Consider the following 27,788-nt stretch of genomic DNA (forward strand, 5'->3'; position numbering starts at 1 on the left):
ACCAAGCGGGGTGACTGACGACTTAATTACTGTAATTAAGGACTGTCGGTAGTTTTACACCATGGTCCCCGGCGTGGGTGTCTGTGGGTTTATGGTCTTTCCACGCTGCTCTTAGCCAAATCAACTCGTGGGTGGTCATCATCTCAGGGAAACACAGATTTGGGGGGAAAAGGGGCCCAACAGCCCAGCTACGTGTGGAGTTTCCTGGGCAATTAGCGGCTTGTTTCTTAGTGGCTTTTATTTCGTAAGTTTGACATACTAGTTAACATTTGGGACAGTAATTTCCATTATTTTGATTTTCAACTAAACCAGCTGACTGGTTTAGTAATCTATAATATTTTATTTAAATATAAGGCCTGGAAATCACCAGCTGTTGTCCATAGTTTAAAAACACAGAAAAGAATACAGCGTGGAAAACCAGATAAAACCTGTATATGTAATCAAAATACTAAGAGAAAGAAAATTATGTTTGTGTCTTCAGACAGGCCTAGTTCCTATTGTTAGTTATCTGAAACGAGCGTGTTTTTCGATGCACAGGGCGCCGGCCGCGCTGGGGCTCCTGCGCGGTCTAGTCGTACCTTTGATGTCTTCATCCTCGATCGTAGTGTTGGAACTCTCCGTGGATTCCTGTTGAGAAGAAAACACACTTCAAGTCGCAAATGTGAACGGCCTGGCTTTTCTTCTGAGAAATCTGGCGAGAGATGCTCATATCATGCAAACTCCTCAGCAGGCCGTGTGCACATCTGACATGCAAATGACAGGCACATTCTGTGGCTTTAACAGAAACAAAATGCCAAACGCTACAAACACTGGAAAAGGGAGCACTCTGGCCGCCTGAGCTCGGGGGCAGGATGCGCCTGCGACCGGCAGACACAGCCTAAGTGTGCACCTTACATTAGGAACTGTCCTGGGACGTGTCTGGGTTACGGTGCCCCATGAGGTGTGCTTTTTCTACGTATTTACGAGAAACTGACTGTATTAGCCTAATGAATCTGAACCTGTAACAGAGCAATTTTTATTCTCAACCTATTAATCAGTAAATTGCCCCTTCTATGGTTAAGGGGCCCACCTAGCACTGGACTCAGTCTGTCCATCCGCCCCACTCCTACGGACAGAAAGCCTGTCCCAGCTCCACCGGATGCAGGCTCAGACGTGCTCTCAGAAACATCCACGCTGTGATCAGCACAGTGGGATTATAAGGAGTCATTTACTTTCCAGGACAAGCAGAGTTTTCACTCATTTCTCAATTAGAGCAGCTATTGTTGGTAAGAGCCCGCTCCTCGAGTAGAGACAGAGCTGTCTCTCCGTGAAACTCCACACGCAGGTAGAGCTCAGGAAGCACACCTGAGAGGACACCGTGACGACCAGCACTGAGACTGGTCCTTAAAATGGCCTGATACATGTCCCCATTAATAGTGTATTTTCCAGCAAGTAAATGTATTAATATTCATGACACAATTTTCGACTTCAATGATTAAAGACTACAGACAAAAAAATTGGAAACAAACTTCCAATCAATAGCTATGTGCACAGTGACGAAGAACAGATTTTGCAAAACGATGCAAATACCAGCCAGTGTCTTCAAAAAAGGGATCAATGCATATAACGATCACAGAGAATAGTTAAACCAAAGGGACAGACAAATCAGAGGTGTGTCCAGAGTCTCCGTCACAGAAACCCAGTCTTCATGCACTGACTGTGGCTGGCGCTCACTTCAGCGCTAGACGAGGGGAGCAGGCACCTACGCACGGACGGCCTTATTCATAGCCAGGGATCATGCAACCACTCTTACTGGGCAGACCACACCCAGGCATCCCCAGCTCTGCGCCTGGTCTCCCCTGGCTAATGACCCTACGAACTTCCTGCTCTCATGGGGCGCTCTCGCTAGCTCAGCCTCTAGGGACTAGAGCAGCGATTTTCAACCGGGGAGCCACAAGGATTTTTAAAACATGTGATACCTGACTATTTAGTCAGGGCACTGACCTCTTTCCCTTCAATTGTCAAATTAAAAAATGAAACCAGCCGAGACAACAATAGCCATGTGGTATGAATGAATCAAAATTATACCTATTTTTTGGGTCAGATTGGTAAAAAATAGATTTTCTGGTGTGCCGCAGAATTTTAGTCAATAGTTTAGGTGTGACCTTAGATGGAAAAGGTTGAAAATCGCTGAGACCATTTTAAATGCTTTGACTATAAATACATCTCATAATAAAGAATATAACACTTTATGGTTTTTACTTTAATGATTTTAATATTGATAAACTAAATGTTAAGCCAGAGAAAACATGTTTTCTGACTCGAACGGTGCTGGTAACAGTAAGGAGCAGACAGAGCCCAGACTTGCTTGTGAAAGTCGGAAGTGTTCCTCCCTCCGCAGACGTGTGATGATGTCTGAGAACACTGCACTGGACACGGCCCATGTCGGACAGTGTCTCCTTTCCTCGCGACGTGCCCACAGCACCGTCGCTCAGGGAAATGCCGTGTGGAGCAGACCATTCACCACAGACAGGAACGCACAGGCTCTTTTCAGCAAAACTAGCTACATGTCTGTTACTGAAATGCACATAGTCCAACAAAAACATATTCCACAAGAAGTGAAACTTCTTATTCTCTTCAAATTCATGCCAAACAATGAAAACGCCACGAGAGAATTAAAAGAAAAAGCCACTATAACAACAGAATAAACCCAAAAGCAACATTAAACTTAAACAAATACCTATGAACTCAAGTTGGTTTTTTGAAGACAGTGGGATGGCATAGCAAGAAATTCTAAAATCTCATGCAGAACACATCTGAAGTGCAACGAGAGACAGGCATGGGGGGACAAAGGCCAGACGGGCTCGCTGAAGGTACACGGTCATCGTGACACGGATGTGCTGAGCAGCTGACTGACTAATGGCACCGTTCATCTCTTTCAAGATGTCATTCTTTTTTGTTTTGAGAGAATGTGGGTACAGTGCTAGATAATTAGGCCCAAAAGAAAGTGTGGTAGGAAGAGGGTAAGGACTCTCTTTCCTATGTCGGGCAACTGAGTGTACTCTGGATATTGGGTGAGACGTGTCATCATCAGAGCGGGGCGCTGTCATCTTTCCGCGTACCTTGTTTCCGTCAGGGTTGTGGATGACGGTAGTTTGGGGCTCCTGAGTGAGAACAAATAGAGAGAAGAGTTCGCATGGTGAGTACTCTGAGTGGTGCTGGCAGAGCAGCGTGGCAGCCCCGGGACAGCGGGACAGCGGGAGCGATGTTAACCACGTCGGGCTGGGGGGCTGCGGGGCTGCAGGGCAAGGCCGTGGACGGAAGGTCGCGGGGGCCCGGGGCCCGCACCCGGCAGCATGCAAAGGCCTCATTCTATAGCACACAGACCGGCTCTGAAGCTGGAGGCCTGCAGAGGCAGCTGCTGTCCATCTGCACAGAGCCGTCCCCCTGCAGCGGGCCTGCCCCCGCTCGTCTACCCACCAACTGGCCAAGGACGCTGGAGGCGAGAGCTCCGAGAGGCATTCAAATTCTGCTTGAAGAGATCTTTCAGCTGTAGTGTCTTCAGAATTGATTACGGTATCGGCACTGTAATTAATGCACAAATACCCTCGGGAAATTTAGAGCCATTGGGCCACACTTAAAAAAGAGTACTATCCTAAAGACTATATGTCAAAGGCCCATTCTAAGGGGCATTTAAAAGGCTCATTTAAAGGGTTCTAGAATTAAGCATAAAATCACAATAATCTGGCTTTCACTAGGCGATGCCTGGCCAGCTGGAGGCCACTGCAGCGCTGAGGTTCCTGCAGCGCTGAGGTCCCTGCCGTGCAAGTGCCCTCCCTGGCCAGGCTGCAGGAACCTCAGAGCACCTGTGGAGTCCCTGCCCCTCCCTGCTGGACCTGGGTCAGCACTGGGGTCAGGGAGATGACCTCCCGTCTCCATGTGCCCGTCCTTCAATGTTTAGAACGGAGCCTGCTGGTCAACCTGCGTGGGACAATCCCCAACCATTTTGGAGTCATTTATAGTAACAGCAGAGGACAGCAAAAAATCATCAATCCAAACATGGAGCAGTTTGGGGAAAATAGTGTGGAACTCAGAGCACTGAATTCGTTTTCAAATCTCACACTTTTCCTACACTGTGCCAAAGGGCTAAGCTGGCCTGACGGTGGCCTGAGTGACAGGCACAGACGGCACTTGCCGGTGAAAGCTCGCAGTCTGTGCTGCGGAGTTTCCCTCTGCATTAAACTGGAACAGTGGCCATTTAATTTAAAGATGACAAAGAGCAGACTTTAAATGGCCCAGTGCCCCTTGACCTCACAGGTCAGGCCTCGCAAAGCTGGGTGTCGGCACGCGGCTCGGGCTCTGAGCGTGCCTCTGCAGCCTCCACCCGGAGAGCCACGCGCAACCCAAGCGCATTCGCCGCACCGCGGGGCACATGCAACGGCACAGCGACACTCAGCAATGGCGCGAAGGCATCTCGTGTTAGCGACACACTGCCTGACAACCACCTCAACAGAAGGAAAAGGGAACAGTGAACGTGTCCACATCTCAGAAAGCAAACCAAAACCAAAACCCGACAGAACGTGTTCACGTCCGCCTGCACACAGGCAACCGCGGATGGCAGAGCGAGAGCACGGGGTTACAGAGTCAGCTGTACCAGCGCCGGGGCGGGGGCGTTCTCTTTGGGGCTAGTTACCACGTTGGCTCTGTTGTTTATCTGTGGGTCGCAGAAAACAGAGAGACGCCTTAAAGCCCTGGCAGCAAAGGCGCTACCTGTAGCGTGTCCACGTGGAGACACCGACACGAGAATAAATAATACTGCACCCAACGTGAGACCCTGACGACCACGGAGTGGAGCTCGGCCTCGGCCCCGAAGGCCACCGCGGCTGGGCCTGGGCCTGGGCCCGGAGGTGGACGCCCAGGACCCGGCTGCTCTGGCTGTGCTGCAGCAGCAGGTGAGCCGCTCAGGGCGCCCGCTGAGGCTCAGGGCACTGCCCGCTCTCGCCCGGCTTCCGCTGGGCACACTAGGAACGTGGGGTCCTGTTCCATTTTGTTCTGGCGCTTGGACTCACCACAGACCACCTTTCTCCGGGAACGGTCACCACTCTGTTTTGCAGACATCAACTGAAAACTTAGATGTCCTGATGAAACACAGGCGTTATAGTTTTAAAACGATGCGCCTGGGTCTCCTTTGAAAACTACACCTTCTATTACAAACGGGCAAGCGGAGCTCTGGTACTGATAGCAAACTGACCGCTTGTCAGCGTCTGACAGGAAAGCACCAGGTTTCCTGGCCAAGCCCTGCTCCTGTCACTGAAGGCTGTCCGGGACCACGATGCCCTGGCTCCCACAGCTGGCTGACCTCACAGGTCACCGAGAGGCCTGCAGGGGGCAGGGAAGGCCGTGGACAGCGCAGCGGGAGACTGCGGCCGAGCTCAGGCCTCAGGAGTCACAGGCTACAGTGACCAGCACTCGTCCCGGCTCACGCACGGCAACTCACAGCGAGGCTGCAGGCCAGCAGGACTAAAACGCACTTTCCATACTATGTTCTCTAGGTATTTTCTTTACACATTAGTATCTAAACTTCAGATTCTAAAGGAACACATCCCACAATTTTAGTATAAATGTACCTAAGGACATAAAGAAAAAAACTGCATAAAAAATGCACACCAAAGAGTATTTACAAGCAATAACACCAAGTAACTGGACTTTCTGGGAATCCTTTTCTCTACTGTGCACCAGAGAGCAGCCTGAAGCAGCGCCCGCAGGAAGACGGAGCGAAAGCGGAGCTGCGTGCGCAGCAGCGCTTCTCTACCACCCCCACCTGGGGTGAGCTGGCAAGCTGTGACACTGTGCCCCAGGGCACACAGGAGGAGAGAAGACCGTGGGTGCCCTTCACTGGAAAGCCCTTGAAATATCAATCTGTCTTTGGCAGTTTGCCTGAAACTTTTATTTAAATAAAAGTGCACAGTATTTAACTGTGCAACAGTCAGAAAGAAACCAGAGAAAATGGAGCCCAGTAAGGAGGGATGAAACCCAGCATACACGGGGTACAGAATGTGAGAAAAGGGGAGGTGCACACAGATGACCGCGTACCCAGCAGCAGTGCCCGGCCAAACAGCCTCCTTGCCCAGGACAGGGGCTCTGTGCACACACGTAGTTAATACACTAGATTCAGATTATGTCAGTGGAGGCAAAGAACAAAAGAGGAAATCTTCTTTTTTATGTTTTGAGACAGGAGAGTTAATTTTTTTCTAAGACGTGGATGCCAAGAACCCTTTATTTTAGTGAGAATGTCCCACGCATTCGTCTGCACACAAGCATGTCCGCACAAATGCGCACACACCACCGCCTCCTGCACACCAGGGCGTCTGGACGCGCGTCGTCCATCAGGCACGGCCAACGTGTGTCAATGTACCGTCAGAAATGTCTCTGTTAGTGTAACGACCAGCTTGGTGATTCTTTTTACTACAGGAGATCTTCTGAAGGTTCTGTAATATTGACTAATTGAAAAGAAACAGGAGAATTTCTGAGTCCTGGCCGGGAGGCCTGCCTTTCAGACGGGTGCACACCAGGACGGTTCAGCCATAGCCATCGGTAAACAGACGAAAACCTGGCACTTTGGGAAATGCAGTTATTTTATGTTATGGAAGCCGAGTATTTTTCTTTTAAAAAAATGACATCAAATTGGATATTTAGAGGAGGCACTGAATTATTCTTAGGAGGCAGGGCCAAGACACCCCTATTTCTCTGGTGTTAGTTTATTCAGCATCCATGCGAATGAACATCTCCTAGCCAGGTGCTTGCAAGGACGGCCCACCGCGAGGTCCCACCGCTCCGTTATAAACTCCACGGTGGGCACACCACAGCACGTCTGAACCAGCAATCACTCCTAGTTTAGTCATCACCGTTGTCATTTAAAAATAATCCCAGTCTTTCCTACTTATCAATAAACAGACATTAACTGCGTCACAGTCTCCAGTTTCAAGAGGAAACTGCACTTTTCCTTGTAAAAGACCCTTTGACAGCACACAGATGAGGGCAGAGACTTTCAACATATTTAAAACAATCAACTTCAAAGAAAAACAACAGCATATGAATGTGGATACTGTGTTCCGATGGTTAATCAACGTTGGCCTGCATGGTCCTACACTTCCCCATGGGACTAACTCAGGTGGACAGGCTATTTGCTCCTACGTGTGAACTTCCACAGGAGAGAACCTGGCAGGTAGAGATCTCACCATCATCTGAACACTCGAACTGGACTTCCTTTTCTGAATTGACCAGTTAGAGAGAAAGGAAAGAAAAAAATATGACCAGTTGAGTTTTCAAGTATCAAAGCATAGAGCATAGAATGATTCTGTCTTCAGGAATTATAAGTTGACTGAAAGAAAAAAGTTCTGGAAATATCTCTATAAGGAGACCAGTGACAACACATATCTCAGTGGGAACTGTAAGCTCTGCACCTCTGAGTTGTACAGAAAAACGCAGGCGAGTAAACATTCGGAAGATGCATGATGTCACATCTGCATCCACGTTAACTGGGAAAAGGCAGACTCCACTGTGACACTGCGCGGGGCGAGACGGGTGACAGGCAGCACCTTCCTCATGGGAACAGCAGGGCGTGGCCACGCTGCTCAGAAATCCCCATGTCACAGATGGGGGGGCATGGACACTGACCGTTTTCTGTTATGTTCTCAAATGAGGTTGGGTCAAGTTGAAATGTTAGAACAGTAACTAGTTTCCGGGACTGCGGAGCGTTCACGAGGATGTTTGCATCTGCCGTTGGAGGGGGAAGGACAATTAAAGAAACCATTCGGGGCGCGCTCTGGGAAGACAAACACGGTGCAAACTCAGGGCCACAACTCAAAGGTAAATTCCCAGGAAACAAAATGGAACCAATAAAAATTCAATTGTATGATTCTGTTTAGGAATTCAAGAAAGTGAAAACGTCTTCTCCTTATCAGAGAGCTTTCTAGCATTGCTGAGTGTTTGCCACGAGCCCGTCTCAGCACCTGGAGGCAGAAGTGCAGCAACGGCTGCGGCCTCCACAGGAAGAGCCCAGACATTGACACTCGACTTCCAGACCCAAAGGTCTGACCTTTCCAGGCCACACAGTTCAGCAGCCTCCAGGAACACGGTGTGACTGCTGGGAAAAGGTTTGGTTTTCACAGATCTTCAGGTCACCACGAGGTGGAAATGTGGGAACCCAGAGAGGAGTCAGACATTCGTTTCTATAGCAACTCCCTATAAAAGTATATAATAAAATAGAAAAAAAATACAGCTTTTCTTGGCATAAATATTAGTCATCTCTGTCTATTAAATTATTTTATACTTCAACCTGCATTCTTTACAGGAACTATAAAAAAAAAGCTGCAAAGACCTGGGTGTTGCAATCAACATTGTAAAATTATGAGAAATAACTTCAGGAGCACAAGCTTGACTTACCTTCACACCATCTGGTTTCTTCAGCAAGCTCTTGGCCGCTGTGAAAACGAGAGTAAGATCACGTTAGCAAGTCCTACACAGGAGCCCGGGCCAGGTACCAAGGCAGGTCGCTGTGTCTTCCCACCATCCCTGCTGAACCACGGCCAACAGGCCCCAGCCACAGTTGTGCTCAGCTGAGCCCACAGGACACAGAAATACAGTATACTGCTCCATGTGGAATTAGGAGCTCAGTTCTTATTTAGCTCACTGCACAGCATCGAGCCCTTGGCCAGTCCTGCCACTGGACTCAGTGCTGCTGTGGGCTGTGATGACACTGGGCTGGGACTGGCTGTGCCTCTGTGATCCAGATGGCTGCTTTCACAGTGTGATGTGTTCACTCACGTGGGATGGTGTCACTGAGCCCTCCTTCTACAGGTTCAAAACTCATCTGTGAAAATTTGCTCTGGCTAAATAACATCTTTTTAGAAAAGAAGGACCTCTTACTCTTTGGGACAGCATGGAGGGAACTGGAGAGAGTATTATGCTAAGTGAAATAATCTAGTCAGAGAAAGACAAGTACCACATGATCTTACTCATATGTGGAATCTAATGAACAAAATAAATTGACAAACAAAACAGATCCAGAGACACAGAAGTATGGATTAACCAAAGAACTTATATGCATAGATGCATAACCCATGGACACAGACAATAGTGTGGTGAAGGTCTGGGGGGTAGGGTGGAGGGAGTCAATAGGGAAAAAAGGCAACATCTATAATACTTACAATAGGAAAAATTGAATATATATATTAGAAATAGGACCATTTCATTTTTACAAAAATACTAACTTTTTAAAATAAAATGGAATATTACTGACCTGGAACAAATACCCTACCCCCCCTTGGCAGGAGACCTGAAGAAAGCAATTACCTACTCCTGCTCTTCAACATCAGAGTACCAAGGCCTCAAACAAAAGGCAGCCCGGCGGGCTCGGGGGCTGAGCACAGCCCTAGGACCCAGGAGGTCGCGGTTCAATTCCCTGTCAGAGCACATCCCTGGGTTGTGGGCTCAACCTCCAGCGGGGGTGTGATCAATGACCCTCATCACTGATGTTTCTCTCTCTCTCTCTCCCACTCCCTTCCTCTCTCTGAAATCAATAAAGACATAAAACAAAACAAAACCCAAAAAACGAAAGTCTTCTACACTGAAGAACTAAAGATCACAAAATCTGAGGTGAGATATGAAACAAAATAAAATCTTCAACTAAATCAGAAACCTCCTGAGAGACAGGGTTTTATGTGAGACTTCACCTCATCGCTGGGAGCTTTTCGGCATTCCTCCCGCTGCTGAGGCTCAGTGCATTAGAAGGCTTATGAACGGGGCACACAGAGACGTCACTCAGTGAGAGCTGTGCACCAGGTGCAGAACCCTTAGGGACACGTGGGACCAAGTGCACACTGACGTGTGAAATATTTAAGCACCTGGACTGGAATGTGGTGTCTGGAATAAAAATCCTGGCTGTAACAGAAATGCATGAATGCATAATTTCCTGACATCATTTTCATTTGGGACATTACTTTGGTATAATTTTAAATTTGTTTAAAAGACACAAAACCTAATGTTATGCAACACTGCTACTAATTTATTGTTAACTGAGGTTGTGGGAAATCGTCGTCTCAGCAATCGTACTATTTGCCTGGAGCTAAAGAACAGTGCTGAGTGAATCTTGGGCCTCCCGGGTCGGAGAGCAGCCCAGTGGGTGGATATGTGACTGCAGGCAGACTGGACCCTGTGGGCGGAGAGGACCCTGTGGGCGGAGAGGACCCTGTAGGCAGAGAGGACCCTGCAGGCGAAGAGGATCCTGCAGGCGGAGAGGACCATACACGTGGCGAGGGCCCTGCAGGCGGAGAGGACCCTGCAGGTGGAGAGGACCCTGCAGGCACACTGGACCCTGCAAGCGGAGAGGACCCTGCAGGCGGAGAGGACTCTGCAGGCGGAGAGGACCCTGCAGGCAGACTGGACCCTGCAGGCGGAGAGAACCCTGCAGGCGGAGAGGACCCTTCAGGCACACTGGACCCTGCAGGCACACTGGACCCTGCAGGCGGAGAGGACCATGCAGGCGGACTGGACCCTGCAGGTGGACTGGACCCTGCAGGCGGAGAGGACCGTGCAGGCGGAGAGGACCCTGCAGGCGGAGAGGACCCTGCAGGCACACTGGACCCTGCAGGCACACTGGACCCTGCAGGCGGCGAGGGCCCTACAGGTGGCGAGGGCCCTGCAGGCGGAGAGGACCCTGCAGGCGGACTGGACCCTACAGGCGGACTGGACCCTGCAGGCGGACTGGACCCTGCAGGCGGACTGGACCCTGCAGGCGGAGAGGACCGTGCAGGCAGAGAGGACCCTGCAGGCGGACTGGACCTTGCAGGCGGACTGGACCCTGCAGGCGGACTGGACCCTGCAGGCGGAGAGGACCGTGCAGGCGGAGAGGACCCTGCAGGCGGAGAGGACCCTGCAGGCGGACTGGACCCTGCAGGCACACTGGACCCTGCAGGCGGAGAGGACCCTACAGGTGGCGAGGGCCCTGCAGGAGGAGAGGAACCCTGCAGGCGGACTGGACCCTACAGGCGGACTGGACCCTGCAGGCGGACTGGACCCTGCAGGCGGAGAGGACCCTGTAGGTGGACAGGACCCGGGGACAGAGGCTGGGCTGGGAAACGTGGAAACGAGCCCAGTTCCCATGCACCTCACTTCACAAGAATACATTCCCCATAAAGGGGGAGAAGGGAAAGCGAAAGCAAGTCCATAACCGGATGCGTGCAGACAAGCTGCTTTAAAGGGCATGTTTGGCAATAAAACAGATGAATGAAGTGCAATGCTCAGTGTCCACAAGGGCCAAGACGACCACGCGAGGTGGCAGAAGCTCACATGGTGGATGCACAGTGACAAGGCTCAGAATACATTCAGGACTTGAACAAAACACACCATCTTTACTCTGAGTATTTTCTCAAGGTAGTGTGCCATTCACAATATATACACCACACAACTTTCCTAACTGGGAGTGACGCGCTCATTTTTGGGCCACAGTGAAACACGGTACTACTTCATTTGAATGTAGTATATATTAGGTAATACTTATTAATGAGGTGTGTTGAACTCCCCCTGTAAATGTCAATTACATGAATCAACCGTTCATAAAGGCAGCTGGGAGGTTCTGCTACACCACCCGGGTTAGGCGGAACTCGTCCACCCGACGGACCCAGGCCTGCCCTTCAGTGCCCTCCTGTCATCACCGCTGCTATGGCCCATCAGGAGAAGCCTCTGGAAAGCCCGCTGTGGTTTCACACTATTGACACCACAGTGGGGACAGCACTGTCCCTGGTGTCCCTGAGAACGAGACTCTTGCATAGTCTGACTGACCCACAGACCCCTGGTGGAAATGCTCAGCAAAGGAAAATGGTCATGTTTCTGGCACAATTGTTGGATAGCTGTTCCACGCAGAAAATTTACCAAGAGCAGCAGCTCTCGTGGCTTCAGGCCTCCCCATACTTAAGACTGACCAGCAGTTTTGGAAATCTGACTTGGAAACAGGGTCCTCTGAGATGACCTGTTGAAGGGGCCCCCAAACTCAAATAATTTCTGCAGACAACAGATACTTTTGGAGAGACTCTCAGGAGGTATAAAGTTCCAAGGTCCCGCAGCTGAAGGACTGGCTCAGCTTCACGCCGCCCGTTACACACACAGCCCGCCAGCCCCTGCTCACCAAGGGCCGGTTCCCACCCTGCGGCGCTGCTGTGGGGCAGCTCTCAGGGCCAAGCCCAGAACCCTCCGAAAGTTGAGCTCACTCCTGGAGCCAGGAGACTACCGTGCTTTCCTAAGGACTCAGGCCTAAGAGAACCCGTTCCTCGGTGACGGTCTTCTTGTAAAACTCTTGCTTATTGGGATTCCCGATGGAATGAGACAAACTTACTCACTGTAATGCTTTATGGAAACATCAATTGATGAACCTGAGGTGCAGGTGCCAAGCCCCAGGATGACAGGGACACACACAGGGTGGGCACAGGGGCACCCTGTGGGGAGGGCTCGCCTGCCTGACGCACCGCACACAGCACCGGGTGGGAGGCCCGAGGGCACCGGGTGAACGAATCCACACACACTGCTATCCCCGAACAACAGTTTCTTTCTAATTATTTTTTTTTTTCAATTCCAAAAATATGACTAAAGAGGAAAACAGAATACAAGAATCAGGGTCCTTAATACACGTACCTGAAAAATTCCTCGTGGCCAGCATGGTGGTCAGGATGGCACCCTGTCAGAGAAAGGAGGCCAGGTAAGTGTCACTCTGCGACCTCCAACCTGACGCACAGTCTCAGAGGACAACCTCTGGCCTCACTCTGGTCGGGGGCCATTGCCGGTTTGTGCTTGTTTGGTTTCAGGGCAGCAGGTCTCTGGGATGGAGGCCATGTGTGCAGCAGACGCAAGCTCACCTGACACAGCTGTGCCCTCTGCCGGAGGGAGCGGGCACACACGGTCACAGCCCCCTAGCGCTCCCTCGGGGGTTCCCTTCTAGAGCACCCCCAGCTCCCCAAGACCCAGGAGACGAGCACCGAGTCTGGACAGGCAGAACTGTGCAGACAGTCAGAACTAACTCCACCCAGGTGGCACCCCAGGGAAGCTCCTGTCTCACCTTCAGCTTTCTCCGGGCGTTGAACTTCTTCAGGCAGTCCACCGTCTCCTGTCTGTGCATCATGGAGGCCACCGTGGAGCGTTGCTGCAGGAGGAGAGAGACTTTTCAGGGCTCCCCACACTCAGGCCACGCCCCACCTGGCCAGACCTTCAGTGACGGTGCCGCAGCACAGGCCACCTTACGCACGGTGTCGGCCTCGCCCCAAAGACCCGCACGCCCACACGGAGCTGGTTGTTCTAAGGGCTGCCTTTCGTTTACTTAGCAACAAATTCGTCACCCTGGCATTTCACACACCCCTAGAAATTACTACAATCTCTACGTTCCCGAGTGTTCACGCTATTTTCTTAGCGGGTCTAGACCTATACTGAGCCTCTTCTGCTAGGAAAACCTCCTCCCAGCTTCCAAACCTGGCATTTTTTCTAAAGCTGCCTAATGATAAGTAATGAACTTCGTGTGTTTTTATCTCCTAGGATGTACTTAATCTTGGTGCCATTTTCCTAACTTCTGCTCATGGGCATTATCGATGATTGGAAGGCAAGTGCTCCCTGCTTGCGGGACTGCAGGCAACACTGACTGAGCCCTCCATGTAAACCGGCCCTGCTACCCAAAATGCATTTTTAACCATTTTAAAATAACTTTGCTAAATATCTTGAGTCAAAATTCATTCACTCATTTCATCTTTTTCTGCAAAAATTATCCTAAGTCCATGAGAAGAATGTGAAGGGCAAGACTATTTTCTGCGCTGGCCCCAGGCCGTGGCCACCGCTTACGCAGATCCACGGGTGCTTCAGCGCCTCGGAGGCCGTGATGCGCTTGGCGGGGTTGATGGTCAGCATTTTGTTGATGAGGTCTTTGGCTTCAGGAGTCACTGTGTCCCACTCTGGTGATGGAAACTTCAAAAACGTAAATTTAGAAAGAGTTTAAATAACATTCACTCATCCAGTGGGGAACAGCCAAATATTCTAATCATCTCCTTAAGTAGTGAATTTCTTCATACATTTACTCTGTGTCTGAGCTAAACTGTACCTAGATAAGCTGACACAGATAAAAACATCCCCACGTTTATATTAACTTTCTGTGTGTTAGAAAAGAGTAACTGAGAGGGACAAACATATATACTACATTGCACGTCCCACCTAGGACATACTTTTAAAGTTTAGAAAAATAACTTTAAGAGTCAGTCCTCTCGAAGTACCCTTGCTTTGATCCGAAAATAAAATTTTATGCAATCCTCATCATTATTTACAAAAATAAAGCAGAGAGCTGCCACGGATACGGATGCCCCCACGCCGCCCCGCCAGGGCTCCGAGGGGCGGCCCCGGCCCGAGCAGTGGAGCCGAGGCAGTGAAACAGCTCATTCCTGTGCGGGGCCGGCCCGGCATCGGGCTGCGTGGGGCGGCGCTGAGAAGGGTCTGGACTGCGAGAGCCCTTCCAGGGGCCGATCCAATATTACACATCCACCTCCCGCGACCATTCAAATCCCCTTCCCATTAGTGACTTTACAATACAGCTATTTATCTGGTTCCTTTAAGTGAAATTTTTGTTGATAATTATGCAACCTCACTCTCACACAATTAGCATATTCAGTGGAAATGCTCTTAGTTAAGGGTCAAGAAGAATTTACGTCATGAGTTTCTAGACAGCAGACAGAAACCGGGCTCCCCACGCAGTTCTGCGGGAGTCTTGGGACGAGCCACAGTCCCTGAGTCGTGGACTTGTTCCATTTCAGAGTTACAGATGGGGAAAGTGCAACTTGAGAAAACGGTGCCGACTCTTCAGTACCTGCACATTTTGCCGGCTTAACAACTGTCGCCTTGGTTCTATGTTAATTTTGGGTGGCCTGCCAGGGACGCAGGACCACAGGAACTTCCCCTCAGGCTGCTTCCTAAGGACAGTAGTCCTCAGTCCTCGGCTGCAGGTAGGCGGGGAGCCAGCAGCAGGTGGCCCCTCCCCTGCCTGTCTAACCCGACCAGGGCCCCCTCCACTTTCCCAAACTGTGTGGGCAGCTCGTCCCAAAGAGGGGCCTGGTTCTCGCCCACAATGACCAGGCAGGGGTGGGCTGTGGCCACCAAAATAAGTCTGTCCAATGATGAGTTTGCCTGGATGGAAGGCTCCAAAATGAAAATAATACACTTTAAATTCTCATAATACAGACATCCACCTAAAGAGAACATTTTAACAGAAGGTACTGGGAGTTCATGAGCCCTGACCGGATATAATCCGTACTTTTTATACTAGTCCTCTCCCTTCTGCGCTGAGCTTCCGGCCTGTGCAGGTCTTGTCTGTGTGAGGTGCTACTTTATAATACCTGGGAAGCACCTCCAGGCCCTGCACACTGACCTCTGCAGGCCGTGGAGGTGAAGCCAGGGGGGTGGCACCTCATTACAGACGAAATTACAGACACAGTTATCAAAGGACAGAATCTGCCTCGATGAGCAGAGTTAAGCCAAGAAGGGAAAACAGGTACGGCCCTACTCTTCAGATTCAGAACGTAATTCATGCTCGTGTGTGTATATACGTATATGCCTACTTTCAAACTGTAAATAAAACGTGCCGGGACTGTGATTTTAGACACCCCGCAACTGTAAAGACCCATCTTCACAGGGCAGCTGGCCCAGAGCCCACGAGGGACACAAGGCAGAGTCAAAGTGGCACACAGATAATGTTCTATTTGATCCCAATCCCTGCAAAGTTCTGCTGTTACGTGACTTAAAACTGTGACAGGCACTGGGGAATGCATTAAAATAAAGAGGTGGGGATCATTTCTAAAGCAAAAATGGCTTAATTTCTAGGTGTTAAAATGCACTAAGATCCAAACACTTTGACAAGAAGGTCCTTCCTTAGAGACTTGGAGCTGTTTTCCTTTCAATCTTAGCAGCTATGGCTAAGAGGACACACTCAGGACATATATGCCACATTTTCCTGAGAGGAAGACAGCAGGGAGCCCTCTGAGGTGGCTTCACGCAGCAAGGGGGGTGCAGCGCTGGTCCCCCGGACAACGCCCCACGTAAAGCTCCCGCTACCACGTACGTCGTAAGCTCCAGCCTTGATCTGCTGGTAGAGTCTGTGCTGGTCTTCGTCCCAGAACGGGGGGTACCCCACCAGCAGGATGTACAGAATGACACCTGAGGGACAGACGGCAACACGCGTTAGGTGGCGGGAGCTCCCTGTGGCAGACCCGCAGCCGTCAGCCCCGCTCGCGTGCAGAGGGAACGGGTTGTCGGGCCCCCGGCAGACAGGTGGGGTGCACGGAGGCGCCGGGGCGGGCGGATGCCGCGAGCCTGAGCTAGGGTCCCGCCCGAGACAACGCCCGCCTGTTGTGGGGCCTCCGCGCCGCCCTGCACACGCCTTCCCCGCAGCCATCTATGTGGACACTGTGCGATCTCAGTCACTTGGTGGGTGGACATTTGAAACAACACATTATTTATTTCTCCTCCTCCTGCCTCTGATTAGGGCATTTGTTGAGCAATGGTGCCCGGTTATAAGCCAATGCCCTGAACAGGCGGGGTCTCGGGGAGTGTGGCCGACGTGCGGAGGGGATCTCCTCTCCTCGGAGTTTCCAGTGAACCCCCAGGTGCTACAGCAGAGTGTGACTTATGGGAGGGAAGTAAGGGGGGGCTTCCCGTGAAGTCTGCGGCGCCCCCCCAGGTCCCGAGGCACTGCCGTGTCTGCACCCACCGCCCCTCCCTCCAGCACTCAGGGTTCGAGGGCAGCCCTCCAGCCACACCCCAATTCCCCTCCACAACACCCATCCCTCAGTGCCCGCCCGTAAAATTCAGCAGCAGAAACAGAGCTGGTGGGGCTGACTTGTTGCAAAGATAGTATCGTGGGATCGCCATGAGCATATGGATGAGAGCAAGGGCGTCGGACAGTGCGCTGACCCCAGGGCACTGCGCAGTCCACGCCGAGAGGGGCTCTCAGGGAGGGGAAGGAAGGCCCCTGGGAGCAGGACTAGGTTCTCACCCTCTAATCACGTGGAAATCCCAACCTTTTAGAGTAACAGCTGCTCGCACTTCAACTGCTTTGCAAACTATACAATATGGTCACCTGAAGTGCACCTCACTCGCCCAAACAAAATTACAGGAGAGAACATCCTCCCATTCACAGGTGGAGACACCAGCTCAGGGACAGGAGGCGGTGGGGACGGGAGGTGCCGAGCAAAGACCTGAACCAGCGTGGGACCCTCCCAGCTGCTCCCTGGGCCTGGAGGAGCCCGGAGCCCGGGGCCACCTCCCTGACCTCAAAGTGCCTGGGCATCTCCTGGGGACCCGGGGAAGAGGCCCCCTGACAAGTCAGAGACAGCACCCAGGGCCCTGCCTGCCAGCCAGGTGACCTTGGTGTGTGGAGGACCCCAAGTTACATCCGCTTCACACAGGAAAGACTCTGCTTCACATCATAACAACACTGCTGCAAAACCCGCAGAGAGAGAGGCTCTTACCGCAGGCCCACATGTCCACCGGCTTTCCATATGGGTCTTTGCGCAAAACCTCTGGAGAAAGGTACCCAGGTGTGCCAGCGAAACCTGCGGAGACAGAGGCCAGTGAGTCGGCCGATGTGACAGAACCAGCGGGAGACGGGGAGGTGGCAAGAAAACTTTCCTGGCTTCTTTATCTGCTGTTTGCCCAGAGAGGCCGGTGTCAGGTGCTGCAGGAGCGCAGGCAGCTTCTCTCAGGCCTGTGGACACTGACCTGCCCGCGCTGTGGCTCAGGAGACAACCCAGCTCTTCCCAATCCCAGGCCAACCCGCAGGCACCAGCGTGCACCCTGCGGCCGCTGGCAAACAGGTCTCCCTCTTCCATGTGGGACTGAAACTACCTGTGACACGTGAGGACGAGGGCCCACCTGGAACTTCAGCTGCAGGCGGGGTCTCTTACCTCCCCCTTTCTACCGGAAAGCAGGGCGTCAGCTTCCTGTGAGGAAGGTGCCCTCCTGCACCCAGAGGAGGCACGTCCCTGTCACTGGGAACGGGGAGCTGGTGCTATGAGGAGTTTGTACAAACCAACCCACTAAAATACTGTTCCTGCAGCTCCCCCACGCACCCCACTCACCTCCCGCGAATCATCCCCTTTCTCTTTTAAAGCAAAATCATGTAAAAGCCTGAAACTCTGGCATTACACACGATGAAGAAAGAGTCCTGTCCTTATTGAAGTAAAAAGCCCGTCCCCACCGACACTGACGTTACATTTTAAAAGGGAAAACTGGTCAAACACGGGAGGCTCTGATGGCTGAGTAAATTCGGAACGAGCTGTTCGCACTACAACACACCTTTCCCGAGACCCGACGCGTGTCTGGACCCCCCAGGAAGTGCGGCCACCACATGCCTCCTCCCTCAGCCAGGCCGCCACGAGGACCCACGTATCTTAAGCTTAGAAACGGTGGGAATTACACTTTACAAATGGGGGCTTTTCTTAAAAGCCATTCTCTAATGGGCACCTTAGAAAGAGCTTCACTGTGGACAGTCCATGCTTGGGGGAGACGGGCATTTACCCCGCCTGTCGCTGATTCTCTAGAACCAGCTGCTGTCAGAGATGAGCAAGCACAGCTGGACACTGACCACGGCTCCTGCTCACAGACTCACGGCCGTCTGTGGGTGCACCCAAGCCTGTGCCACGTGTCCATACCACGAGGGTTTGAGGCTTCACTGGACCGCTTCTGCGGCACAGGCGTGCCCTGTGGACAAAGGACACTCCTCGGAGTGACTGCCCATGTCACACGGCCCTCAGGAGTCCAGCGAGGACACAGGCTCGGGACTCTCACTCAGAAGAGAATGTCCCCTCCACACACAGCCTTGCCCGCCTCACACAGCCCACGGCCCCGGAGCTGAAACGGGGTCAGGATCACACAGGCCAGGATGCTGAGGCACACTGAGCCTCACCACTTGCTCCTGGCACCCAGCCATCCTCTGGGCATCCTGCCACCCGAGTCCGTGCAGAGTCCCGCCCTGTTCCTGAAGGAACCCACCCCGTGCTCCAACATCCTGACCAGGTTCCCCAGAGCCCGAGCCCCGTGCGCTCTGCGTGGTGAGGGGACCTGCTGGTGCCCCCCTCACGCTGTCCTCACACAGTGCGCACAACCACCTGGCCTGACGTCGCCACCTTCACGCTGCCAGCACATCGGCATGTTGCCCACTGTATGTCCCTCTACTGAAAACGCCTCCTCTGACCCCAGAACTTCCAGGCTGAGGGCCTAACTCTCGCAAGGACAGGATGGCGTCTGCCTCAGGGTCGGCCCCTCCCGGGCACGCTGTGCACACCAAGCTCCTCAGTCCTAAGACCCCCCTGGGCCGAGCCCGCAGCCTGGAACGCGTCAGCTCCACACCCCCATCCTCCCAGGACGGCCGTGGCCACCACTGTGCGTTACGTGGCCAACGTCTTCACTCTAACTTGGCTACGAGACTGAAACCATTCCTCACTGCTCTGACATGCTGAAGAGCTCATCTGAGGGGAGGGGGAGGGGTGCCCAGGTGTCGCACTATTCTAGCTGTTTAAGCCTTCCACTGTTAGAGACCTGCGGTTACATGATGTACTTTATGCTCATAACTGGTATGGCTGGAGAATTAGTGTTGAATTTACAGCACCAGCAGAACAGGAAACGTGACGTACTTTATGCACGTCAATAAAGGAACGGTTCGTGTTCTGAGAGAATGGAAGTTGGAAGTCAAACACCCTTGTATTCCAAAATAGGCTCTCAAACATTTTGTAATTTTCATTTAAACTGTTAGGAGGCTCGAAGCTATTAGTTAACCTACCTTCCAGTACACTGTTTAATGCAGCACTGAGTAAATGACGCAAGTTGTCAGTGGGACACAGGCAGCTCCTCTGCTCACTGTGCACGGTCACGGCCGGTGCGCACCTGCTGGCACCTCCAGGGACAGGGCCTCCTGATATGTGCCCTGCCCATCTGCTTCCTGCTGGACCCCAGTCAGTCTGTTCTTTATCACTGTCAGCCATGCTCTTACCCAGGACACAAGGGTGGCTGAATCTCAAATGCACAGAACTAATTCTAGGCTCCACCTTCAGTTTGGTTTGCAGCTAATGGAACAAACTTACTCGTATGTCAGACCATGACAGACTGCACGCCAGGTTTGCGGGTGACAGTCACCTGGTGGGTGAGGAGGGGCTTGGTGGAAAAGGCAGTACAGAACTTGGGTGGGGTCACAGACAAGGATAACAGCCTGGTTCCACAGACTCAGGACACGGGACAGGCAGGAGAAAGTGAGGTCCCCAACTGGGCTGCCCCGGAGCTGGGGGGCTTCCACGCCAGCCACCGTCACCTGCAGGGCAGAAGGGGGCACGGGGAGCAGGGAGCTCTGGACGCACCTGGGAGATGTGCGTCTTTAAGTCACAGGAGCCTCTGCATAGAAAACCAAACAGTGAGCACCTTCTGAGTTTTCTATCTGTTTACAGTTGTTCAGAGGAAAAGCAATTCGAAGGGAAGGGCATTTAAAAGTGTCCTCTAATCTCAAAACACTGCATGTGGGAAAGGAAACAAGACTGAGGCCTGGAGAGAGGTTACACTCTAGAACATCATACAAAACACAGGTTACTAGGGGAGGCCTAAGAAAGTCAGTGGTAAAGTAACTTACTTAGGCCAATCCCCGAGATAACCCATAGCCTGGTTAGAAATACTGCAATTTAAATTGGTTCAGTGTTAACCTCTCCCTTAATTATAAGGAAACAGAAATTTCATCATCTATAAATGTCAAAATCATCAAAATTTTAGAGAAGAAACTGGTATTTTGGAAAAAGAAGGTATTTAAGATGAAACACATAATATGTATCTATGGACATAAATACTTTTTAACATTTTTAAAAACTTTACCTTACTAATGACTAAGGTCTGTGGAGAGTTCTACGAGTATTTCCTGAGAACCTACATTTGCACAGTCGTTTTCAATCAACTTTCTCAGGAGGAAGCCAGGCACGCACCCTCCGAGCACAGCATCGTCTCAGCCGGTCTCCGTACAGTGTCCGTTTCCTCCCCCACCCTTTAGGACAAAGTCCCTGTGCTCCTCCTCTCCGAGTAACAATGTCCCTTATTTCTCGGGAAATAAGAGAATTAAGTGCTTATCGGCGCCCATCTTCAAGCCGGTGGAGCTATGGTTCATCCCGACGTCCCGGGGAGGGGCCTACTCACCGAACCACGCCTGCTGGTCTCCTTGAACTTCTATGGCTAAGCCGAAGTCCGCCAGTTTCACAGCCGCTCCTTTGGACTTGCTGGCTAACAGCAAGTTCTCGGGCTTTGTTTAGAAAGGAGAGAGGAGACTGAAGTGAGAACCTATTTTACGTGACTCTTTAAAGACAACAGTTTGGGCTCAGGGGAGGAGGCATTCCCTGTCCTGCCCGGAGAAGCCACTCCTGGCCCCAGGGGAGGCGTGGTGAGAAGTGACGAGCCGCTGCGACGTGCAGGTTCAGACGGGCGCGGAGGCCAAGGAAGAGCAAACCGACGGCACCTGTCGGGAGCCGCTCTCACGCTTCCCTGGGCCACCTGAGGCCCAGACGTGGCCACAGACTATGGCTTAGAAGCCTAGCAGAGCACAGACACTTGCAGCAGAAGGAAATCTGGCAAAATGATAAGAGCTGGACCAATTTACAGACATTTGGCAAACGAAACTGTGGAACTTCAAGAGATTGGACCCAAATTTAGTGATTTTGATTCCTCAATGTTTCCAAACAATCTCTGTACGAATTTTAGAGCCTTATTCTGAATTATGTATTAAAATCGCTGTCTTTAAGAATCCATTTATTCTTACAGGCAGGAAGAGTGTGCTATTTGCCAAATGTTAGTCAGCTTGTTTTCTTCATAAGCCAGCTCTTTGAAACGTAATTTGCATGTCTTCGGAGTGTGACTCAAAGCATTACTTATACATTTACTTTCACATCTTGAAATCCCATGAGAAAGATGAATCTTTATTTCTTGGGTATTTAGCACCACTCAAGGGCTAGTAACTCAGTGCTGGAATAAGGCTGTTTCTATCCCACTGCTTCCAATCACAGCATCGAGACACAGGGGCACTTAGACAAGGAGCAGCAGGCCCCAGCCCTGGACTTCCCTAGACGTCCCTGTGGGTTTTGAGAAGCGGTCAGGAAAGGCGGCTGATCCATGCGCTCAGTGAAGCCTATCATTCCCAGGAGCTGGAAAGGCATGGCTGGGCTGCGCACTGCACATCTGTCCGTTTACCTTGGCATAAGACCCAGGAAATTTAGAGGTGTGTCTCAAGAGTGAAAAAAGTTGGGAAACAGTGGACTATACAAGAGCCAAAAACAGTTTTCTGAAAATCAGTGAGTCAAATTGGTTTTTTTTATATACTGACAGATAATTTCATATTTTTTCATAAAATTGGCAACTTTCTTACTGAATTAGTCAATTCTGCTGGTTGTTTTGACCTTGTATAAACACAGCCCAAACCAATTATTTAATTGATTAATTAAGGGAGCCACGCAAATTAGCAAAAGACTCATAACCAGAACTTGCAAAAATGAGGTTCAGTCTAGAGTGAACTCTGACCGGGTGCCCAATGTCTTCAGACTGCCACTGTCCCTGCCACCCAACCAGCACTGTGGGGACAAGCGGTCACTTCGAGGAAACCCCTGTGGTGCGTCAGGGCTGAAATGGTTTGGAATGACCTCAACACTAAACACACAACCACTTAATCTGGATGCTGCGATGAAGATGCCCCCGGACTGAAAGGTCCCCACGCTGGAATAACTGCTGGTGAAACCTAACGCTCAGAATTACCTGAATTCTGGTTATCTATCAGTACAGTATAGTATCTAACCCTGTGATGTTGTTATTTGATATGTTATTTTCACAAGTAAAACCTATGGCCCACAGTACTCATGAATGTTCTAATGTCATCAAGAAGTTATTTCCAGTGATTAGCTTACGGGATAAACGCCTTGGAGAAACCACATTAAACAGTGACAATAGTTTATTTCTTTGTAACCTTCCGATAAAAAGCACGAGGTGTAGAGATTTGTGTTGACACACGTCGTGCTGACTTGTCGCCGCAGACTCACCTCAGGAAAAATGTGCGGTCCCTGGAAATGGTGATCGTTTTTGGTCTGTTAAGTGGCAGTGAAATTAAGCCAAGCAAATGCAGTGTCATTGTGAATAAACTTTAAAAAATCAATGTGCTTTTATTCTCATCACTTAATCATAATGCTAGGGAAGGACTGTGAGCTTTATGCCCTAAAGCAGCAGGTCTCCTCCAACCGAGACATGGACCCCCCGAGGCTTCATCACGGAGGCCTCTGAGTGAGGTGAACGTTCCCACCAGGGCAGGACCTGGGACTCCCTGCATGGCCGTGAGCCACTGGACATCACAGATCCGTGAGCATCGGGCTCCACCTTCACCCAGGACGACCGCTCAGCTGCAGTCAGACAGGGAAAGGTGGGGCAACTTCAAGGTTGGGTGTAGATTTAAGAGTTAACAGCACTGAAATGGCTTCATGTCCATGTATGTCTCTTAGGCAAAGCTAAAATGCAGAATTAGAAAATGCAACCTGAAAAATTACAATGATTACTGACTTTATTAAACGATCATTTGCTTTATAAAGTGTTTCATCGCAAGACTGCTTCAATGAAACACTGGAAGTATCACACACATTTGATTTACACATATTGCTTTGGGTGCATCAGTTTGAATAACCCTGCTACCATGTCCTACCATTCACATAGCCTCCACCTTAAGAATATATTGTGCTACCAAAGTTCCCTGGCAAGGAGGTGATTCAAATTCTGAATGACTATAGAAAAGGTAATTTGTGGTTATAATGCCCCCCCCCAAAAAAGCTGAGATAGTAAAATCTCTCAGCTTACTGGTGTCTACTCCCTTAGAAAGGGTCCCCACTGCACTCTTATTTGTATTATTCCAGCCTTTTGATTTTCTAAAGCAAACGAGAAAGGTGAGCTCAGAAACACAGGTATTCCGGGGAGCTGTGGCTGAACGTGGGCACCGCACCATGAGAGAGACGGGTAATGTGATGACCCAGAAAGAGAGGCGACCTAGAGGTATGGCCTAGGCTCGACGTTATTAACACACAGACTCTTGGAGCTAAGTAATTAGTTCCTTCATCTCTCAAGTAAGTAGTGATTATGTCTCCTAACAGTGCATATATAACTGTAAGATCCCACAGGGTTTGTCACGGGACTCTGTCCTCTGCAATCACTAGGGCGACAGAGCACTAGTGATCAGTATGGCCCACCATGCAGTGGGCAATAGTGAGTGATCAGCTATGGCCCGCCATGCAGCAGGTGACAGTGCACTAGTGATCAGCTATGAGTGATCAGCCTACCATGCAGCGGGCTGTCTGTTTGCAGAGCACTGAGCGTCTGTGATGAAACTCCTTAACTCGGAGAGCGTCTGCATTCCTACACTAAGTGCACTCTATCATGTTAACCTGTATATACTGAGATCATCTCCCACTTCTTCAATGCGATCACTTTTTGGGTTGAATTTTAAACAGATTCTATAGAGCGGATCACACCCTGGCTACTCCCCACCCCACTGCTTCCTCAGGATGCAGGGTTTCCATGGTGCCCGGTCTCAGTGTTGACATCATGAAGAGCACGTCAGCAGGATAGAGCAGCACCTGCTGGCAAGTTTGATGGTCACAGCAGTCACTTCTCTCACTACAGTCCCAGACTTTCTTGAAACTGGTGTGTCAAAGCACCAAGGCAAGCTGCTGGAATCACTGGAAGAGACTGGGAGATTAAACAGCTAAAGCCCTCAGTTTTCACGTGAGGGAGAAAGTCCAAAAAAGATGAAGCCCAGGATGATCCTGCGTTCCTGGCTCTTCTTTCAAAGGTGCGATGCTGAGCAGACTCCTCTGACAGCCTAAACACAGTTCATTTTCAACAGGCAGCCCAGGAAAAATATTCACCATCCATATTCAAATAAAATAAGGGGAAGCTAATGAAAGACCTAGTTTTGCTCTTGCTTCTCACAAACCTCATACAACAGGATTTCATTCAGGACTCTGGGGAACAGCGGGCTCACCTTTCGCGTTGGTCACATCCTAGACCTGACAGCACGTGTACGGTAACTGTCACGCAACAGCGCACACGCTGTGGATACATATGTGCAGAATTGTTAGTTTACTGGTTTATGTTTTTTTCTCTATGAATAATATAAAAACAAGTTATTAGCTCCATTATTCCACATTATTAATTCTCACACACCATCAGATGTTAGTTTTTAGGAAGTGAGCCTGTCTTTTCAGATGCCTTTCCTCTATTGAGAGCCTCGACATTTCAACATGGCGTGAGCCACACTCAGTATTGTCAGTCACCGTCCATTTGCCAAGAAGGTGTGAACACAGCACCTAGAATTCACCAAGTGAAGTTTTGCAGGAATGGAAAGCTTGAGCAGAACTTCACCCAGGCACACAGTACAGAATCTTCTGTGCGTGTGGCACACATGATTCTTGGCTTCCTCCATGCACGTGGCACGTGGCACACACAGTTCTTGGGTTCTTCTGTGGCACAGGTGATTCTTGGGTTCTTCCGTGCACGTGGCACGTGGCGGATGGTTCTTGCATGAACGTGGCACACATGGTTCTTGGGTTCTTCTGTGGCACAGGTGATTCTTGGGTTCTTCCGTGCACGTGGCACACAATTTTTGTTTTCATCTTTCCAGGGAATGGGTGCCTGCATTTGTGTACTTGGCACAGGGAGTTTCCAGCTGATGCACGTGCCATCAGCATGAGGTCAGGAGGGTCTGTTTCCATCACCAGGCACACATGGACTCACTTGCCAACTGCTCACAAAAACTGTGTCCTTCAGGCACTCAAACAAGAACATGTCTGAGTCGACATTCCTTTATTTCTTGTGACATCAAAGTTGTCACTTTCCACCACAGCCTCTCTCTGACCAGTGCTGGTTGCAGTGCTTGTCTGAGGTATGGCCTTCTTTCTGGGCAGGAGGGAAGTGCCCACTTTCCACGCAGTTTTAAGCGACTTCAATCCCGTGGCCACAGGCCCTACGCACAGAGGTTTGTTCTTGATCTGCACTATAATTCACGCCCACAGCTCAGACGGGGCCTTTGAAGGTGTAGAAATGTTTCACGTTTGTTTGTTCTTTCCTGTTTGTATCTGAATGTCCAATCATCAGCTCACAGATTTCCAACATGAGTCACAGAAAACATGAGCCCCCTTAAGTCACAGAAAACATTCAGGAGACAGCTGAAATTGGTGGGGAGTTCAGTACTTTTTTCAGTTAAATCATTTAAAAATGTTCTTCATTGATGGAAAGCAGCTGTTTCTAATGACATTTCTGTGGTTTTTAACTTTTTAATGAAATTCACATAGGACACATGATAATTTGTATATAAAGAACTTGGTAAAAGAACTTGCTTAATGTAAATATAAACAGCACAATTAGTATAGACCCATCAATATATTTTTGATAATTTTTCATGTATGGCAAAAGTTAAAGTGGCAAACTGGTATTCTGGTATTAAAAAAAAAAAAATCAAAGTTTTGAGTTAATGTGGGAATATAGGAGGTTTTTAGACTTTCTTAAAAGACTTTGTTAAAATTTTCTTGACATTGTTGTTTGCTCTAACTTTGCACTCTTTGATAAAAATGTTTTAGGAAATGTGTGTAATCAAATTTGGTAGTTACAGCCTCTGTTAACACAGACAGTATATACTTTAAAGCTTCATGTACACCTGTTTGACTAAACTTGTGGAAGTATCATGTGCTAAGTTCTCTTTGCCTTTCTGTGTTCATTTACAGCTAAAGTGACCTTTGTTATTAAAGCATATGCATATATGGGGGGGGGCAGGAGCTGGGGCAGGCAGTGTGGCTCTCGTATTCTCTTTACCAAACATCACTCCACTGTCCTGGGAGTGCAGAGGCTGACTTGGTGGAAGATCATTCGCATGGGTGGCAGGCAGAGCCTCCCGGAGAGGGGGCCGCAAAGGGCAGGTGCCTCCAGGATTATTCTGGGAACAAGGCTGTTAATCTTTCCATGACGATGGGCAGTTCTTGGTAAAGGAGAACTGACCGCATTCCAAGGGTAATTCCCGTGTCCTGGGCGTACAACTCCCTGGCCAGGTTAGAAAGTGCATTTTGTTTCAATTCACTTCATTTCCTGCTCCTCAGTGCTGGAGGACCTGTGCCCCACTCCTCATAAACACTCTATTTGTTGTTTAACGCTCACCCGAGGATATTTTTCCAGGGCTTTTCAGAGAGAGTGGAAGTGGGGGGAAGAGAGAGACACTGATGAGAGAGACACATTGACTGGTTGCCTCCGGCTCCATGCCCACCAGGGCCGGGGACTGAGCCTGCAACTGAGGTATGTGCCCTTGGCTGGAACCAAACCCGGGATGACACTCTACCACTGAGCCAAACCGGCCAGGGCAACAGTCTATTCTTTAAAAAAAAAAGTTTTTAATGATTTCAGAGAGAGGAAGGGAGAGGGAAAGAGAGATAGAAACATCAACGAGAGAGAGTCATCGACTGGCTGCCTCCTGCACGCCCCACACTGGGGATGGAGCCCGCAGCCCGGGCACACGCCCTGGCTGAGAGTGGACTGTGACCTCTGGTTCATGGGCTGATGCTCAATCACTGAACCACGCTGGCAGGGCAAACAGTCTATTTTTAAGCGCTCCAAACCGACTGTCTTCTTAAACAGGGCAAGTGCATTTCCTTCTCTGAGCATCATTTTCCAAAGGCTGTGGCCAGCACCACCGTACT

At 50.3% G+C, this 27,788-nt stretch overlaps 1 protein-coding gene across 4 annotated transcripts in view; it reads right to left on the bottom strand.

The window, feature by feature from the left end:
* CAMK2D (calcium/calmodulin dependent protein kinase II delta) overlaps positions 1-27,788 on the bottom strand; it is a 156,454-nt gene that overhangs the window by 11,759 nt on the left and 116,907 nt on the right. Inside the window, exons 7-16 of one of the 4 annotated variants that reach the window (XM_081134326.1) lie at positions 21,223-21,325; positions 17,526-17,609; positions 16,118-16,212; positions 13,858-13,980; positions 13,088-13,171; positions 12,667-12,709; positions 8,425-8,462; positions 4,673-4,693; positions 3,102-3,143; positions 579-627 (exon numbers count right to left, since the gene is read on the bottom strand). In XM_081134326.1, the coding sequence (XP_080990452.1) occupies positions 579-627; positions 3,102-3,143; positions 4,673-4,693; positions 8,425-8,462; positions 12,667-12,709; positions 13,088-13,171; positions 13,858-13,980; positions 16,118-16,212; positions 17,526-17,609; positions 21,223-21,325 (682 nt within the window). Of the gene's footprint in view, positions 1-578; positions 628-3,101; positions 3,144-4,633; positions 4,694-8,424; positions 8,463-12,666; positions 12,710-13,087; positions 13,172-13,857; positions 13,981-16,117; positions 16,213-17,525; positions 17,610-21,222; positions 21,326-27,788 lie in introns of all 4 variants that reach the window. The other 3 variants (XM_081134325.1, XM_081134327.1, XM_081134328.1) reach the window with 3 other exon arrangements.

This window comes from Miniopterus schreibersii (genome assembly GCF_964146895.1).
Source record: "Miniopterus schreibersii genome assembly, chromosome: 4".
Lineage (NCBI taxonomy): Eukaryota > Metazoa > Chordata > Mammalia > Chiroptera > Miniopteridae > Miniopterus > Miniopterus schreibersii.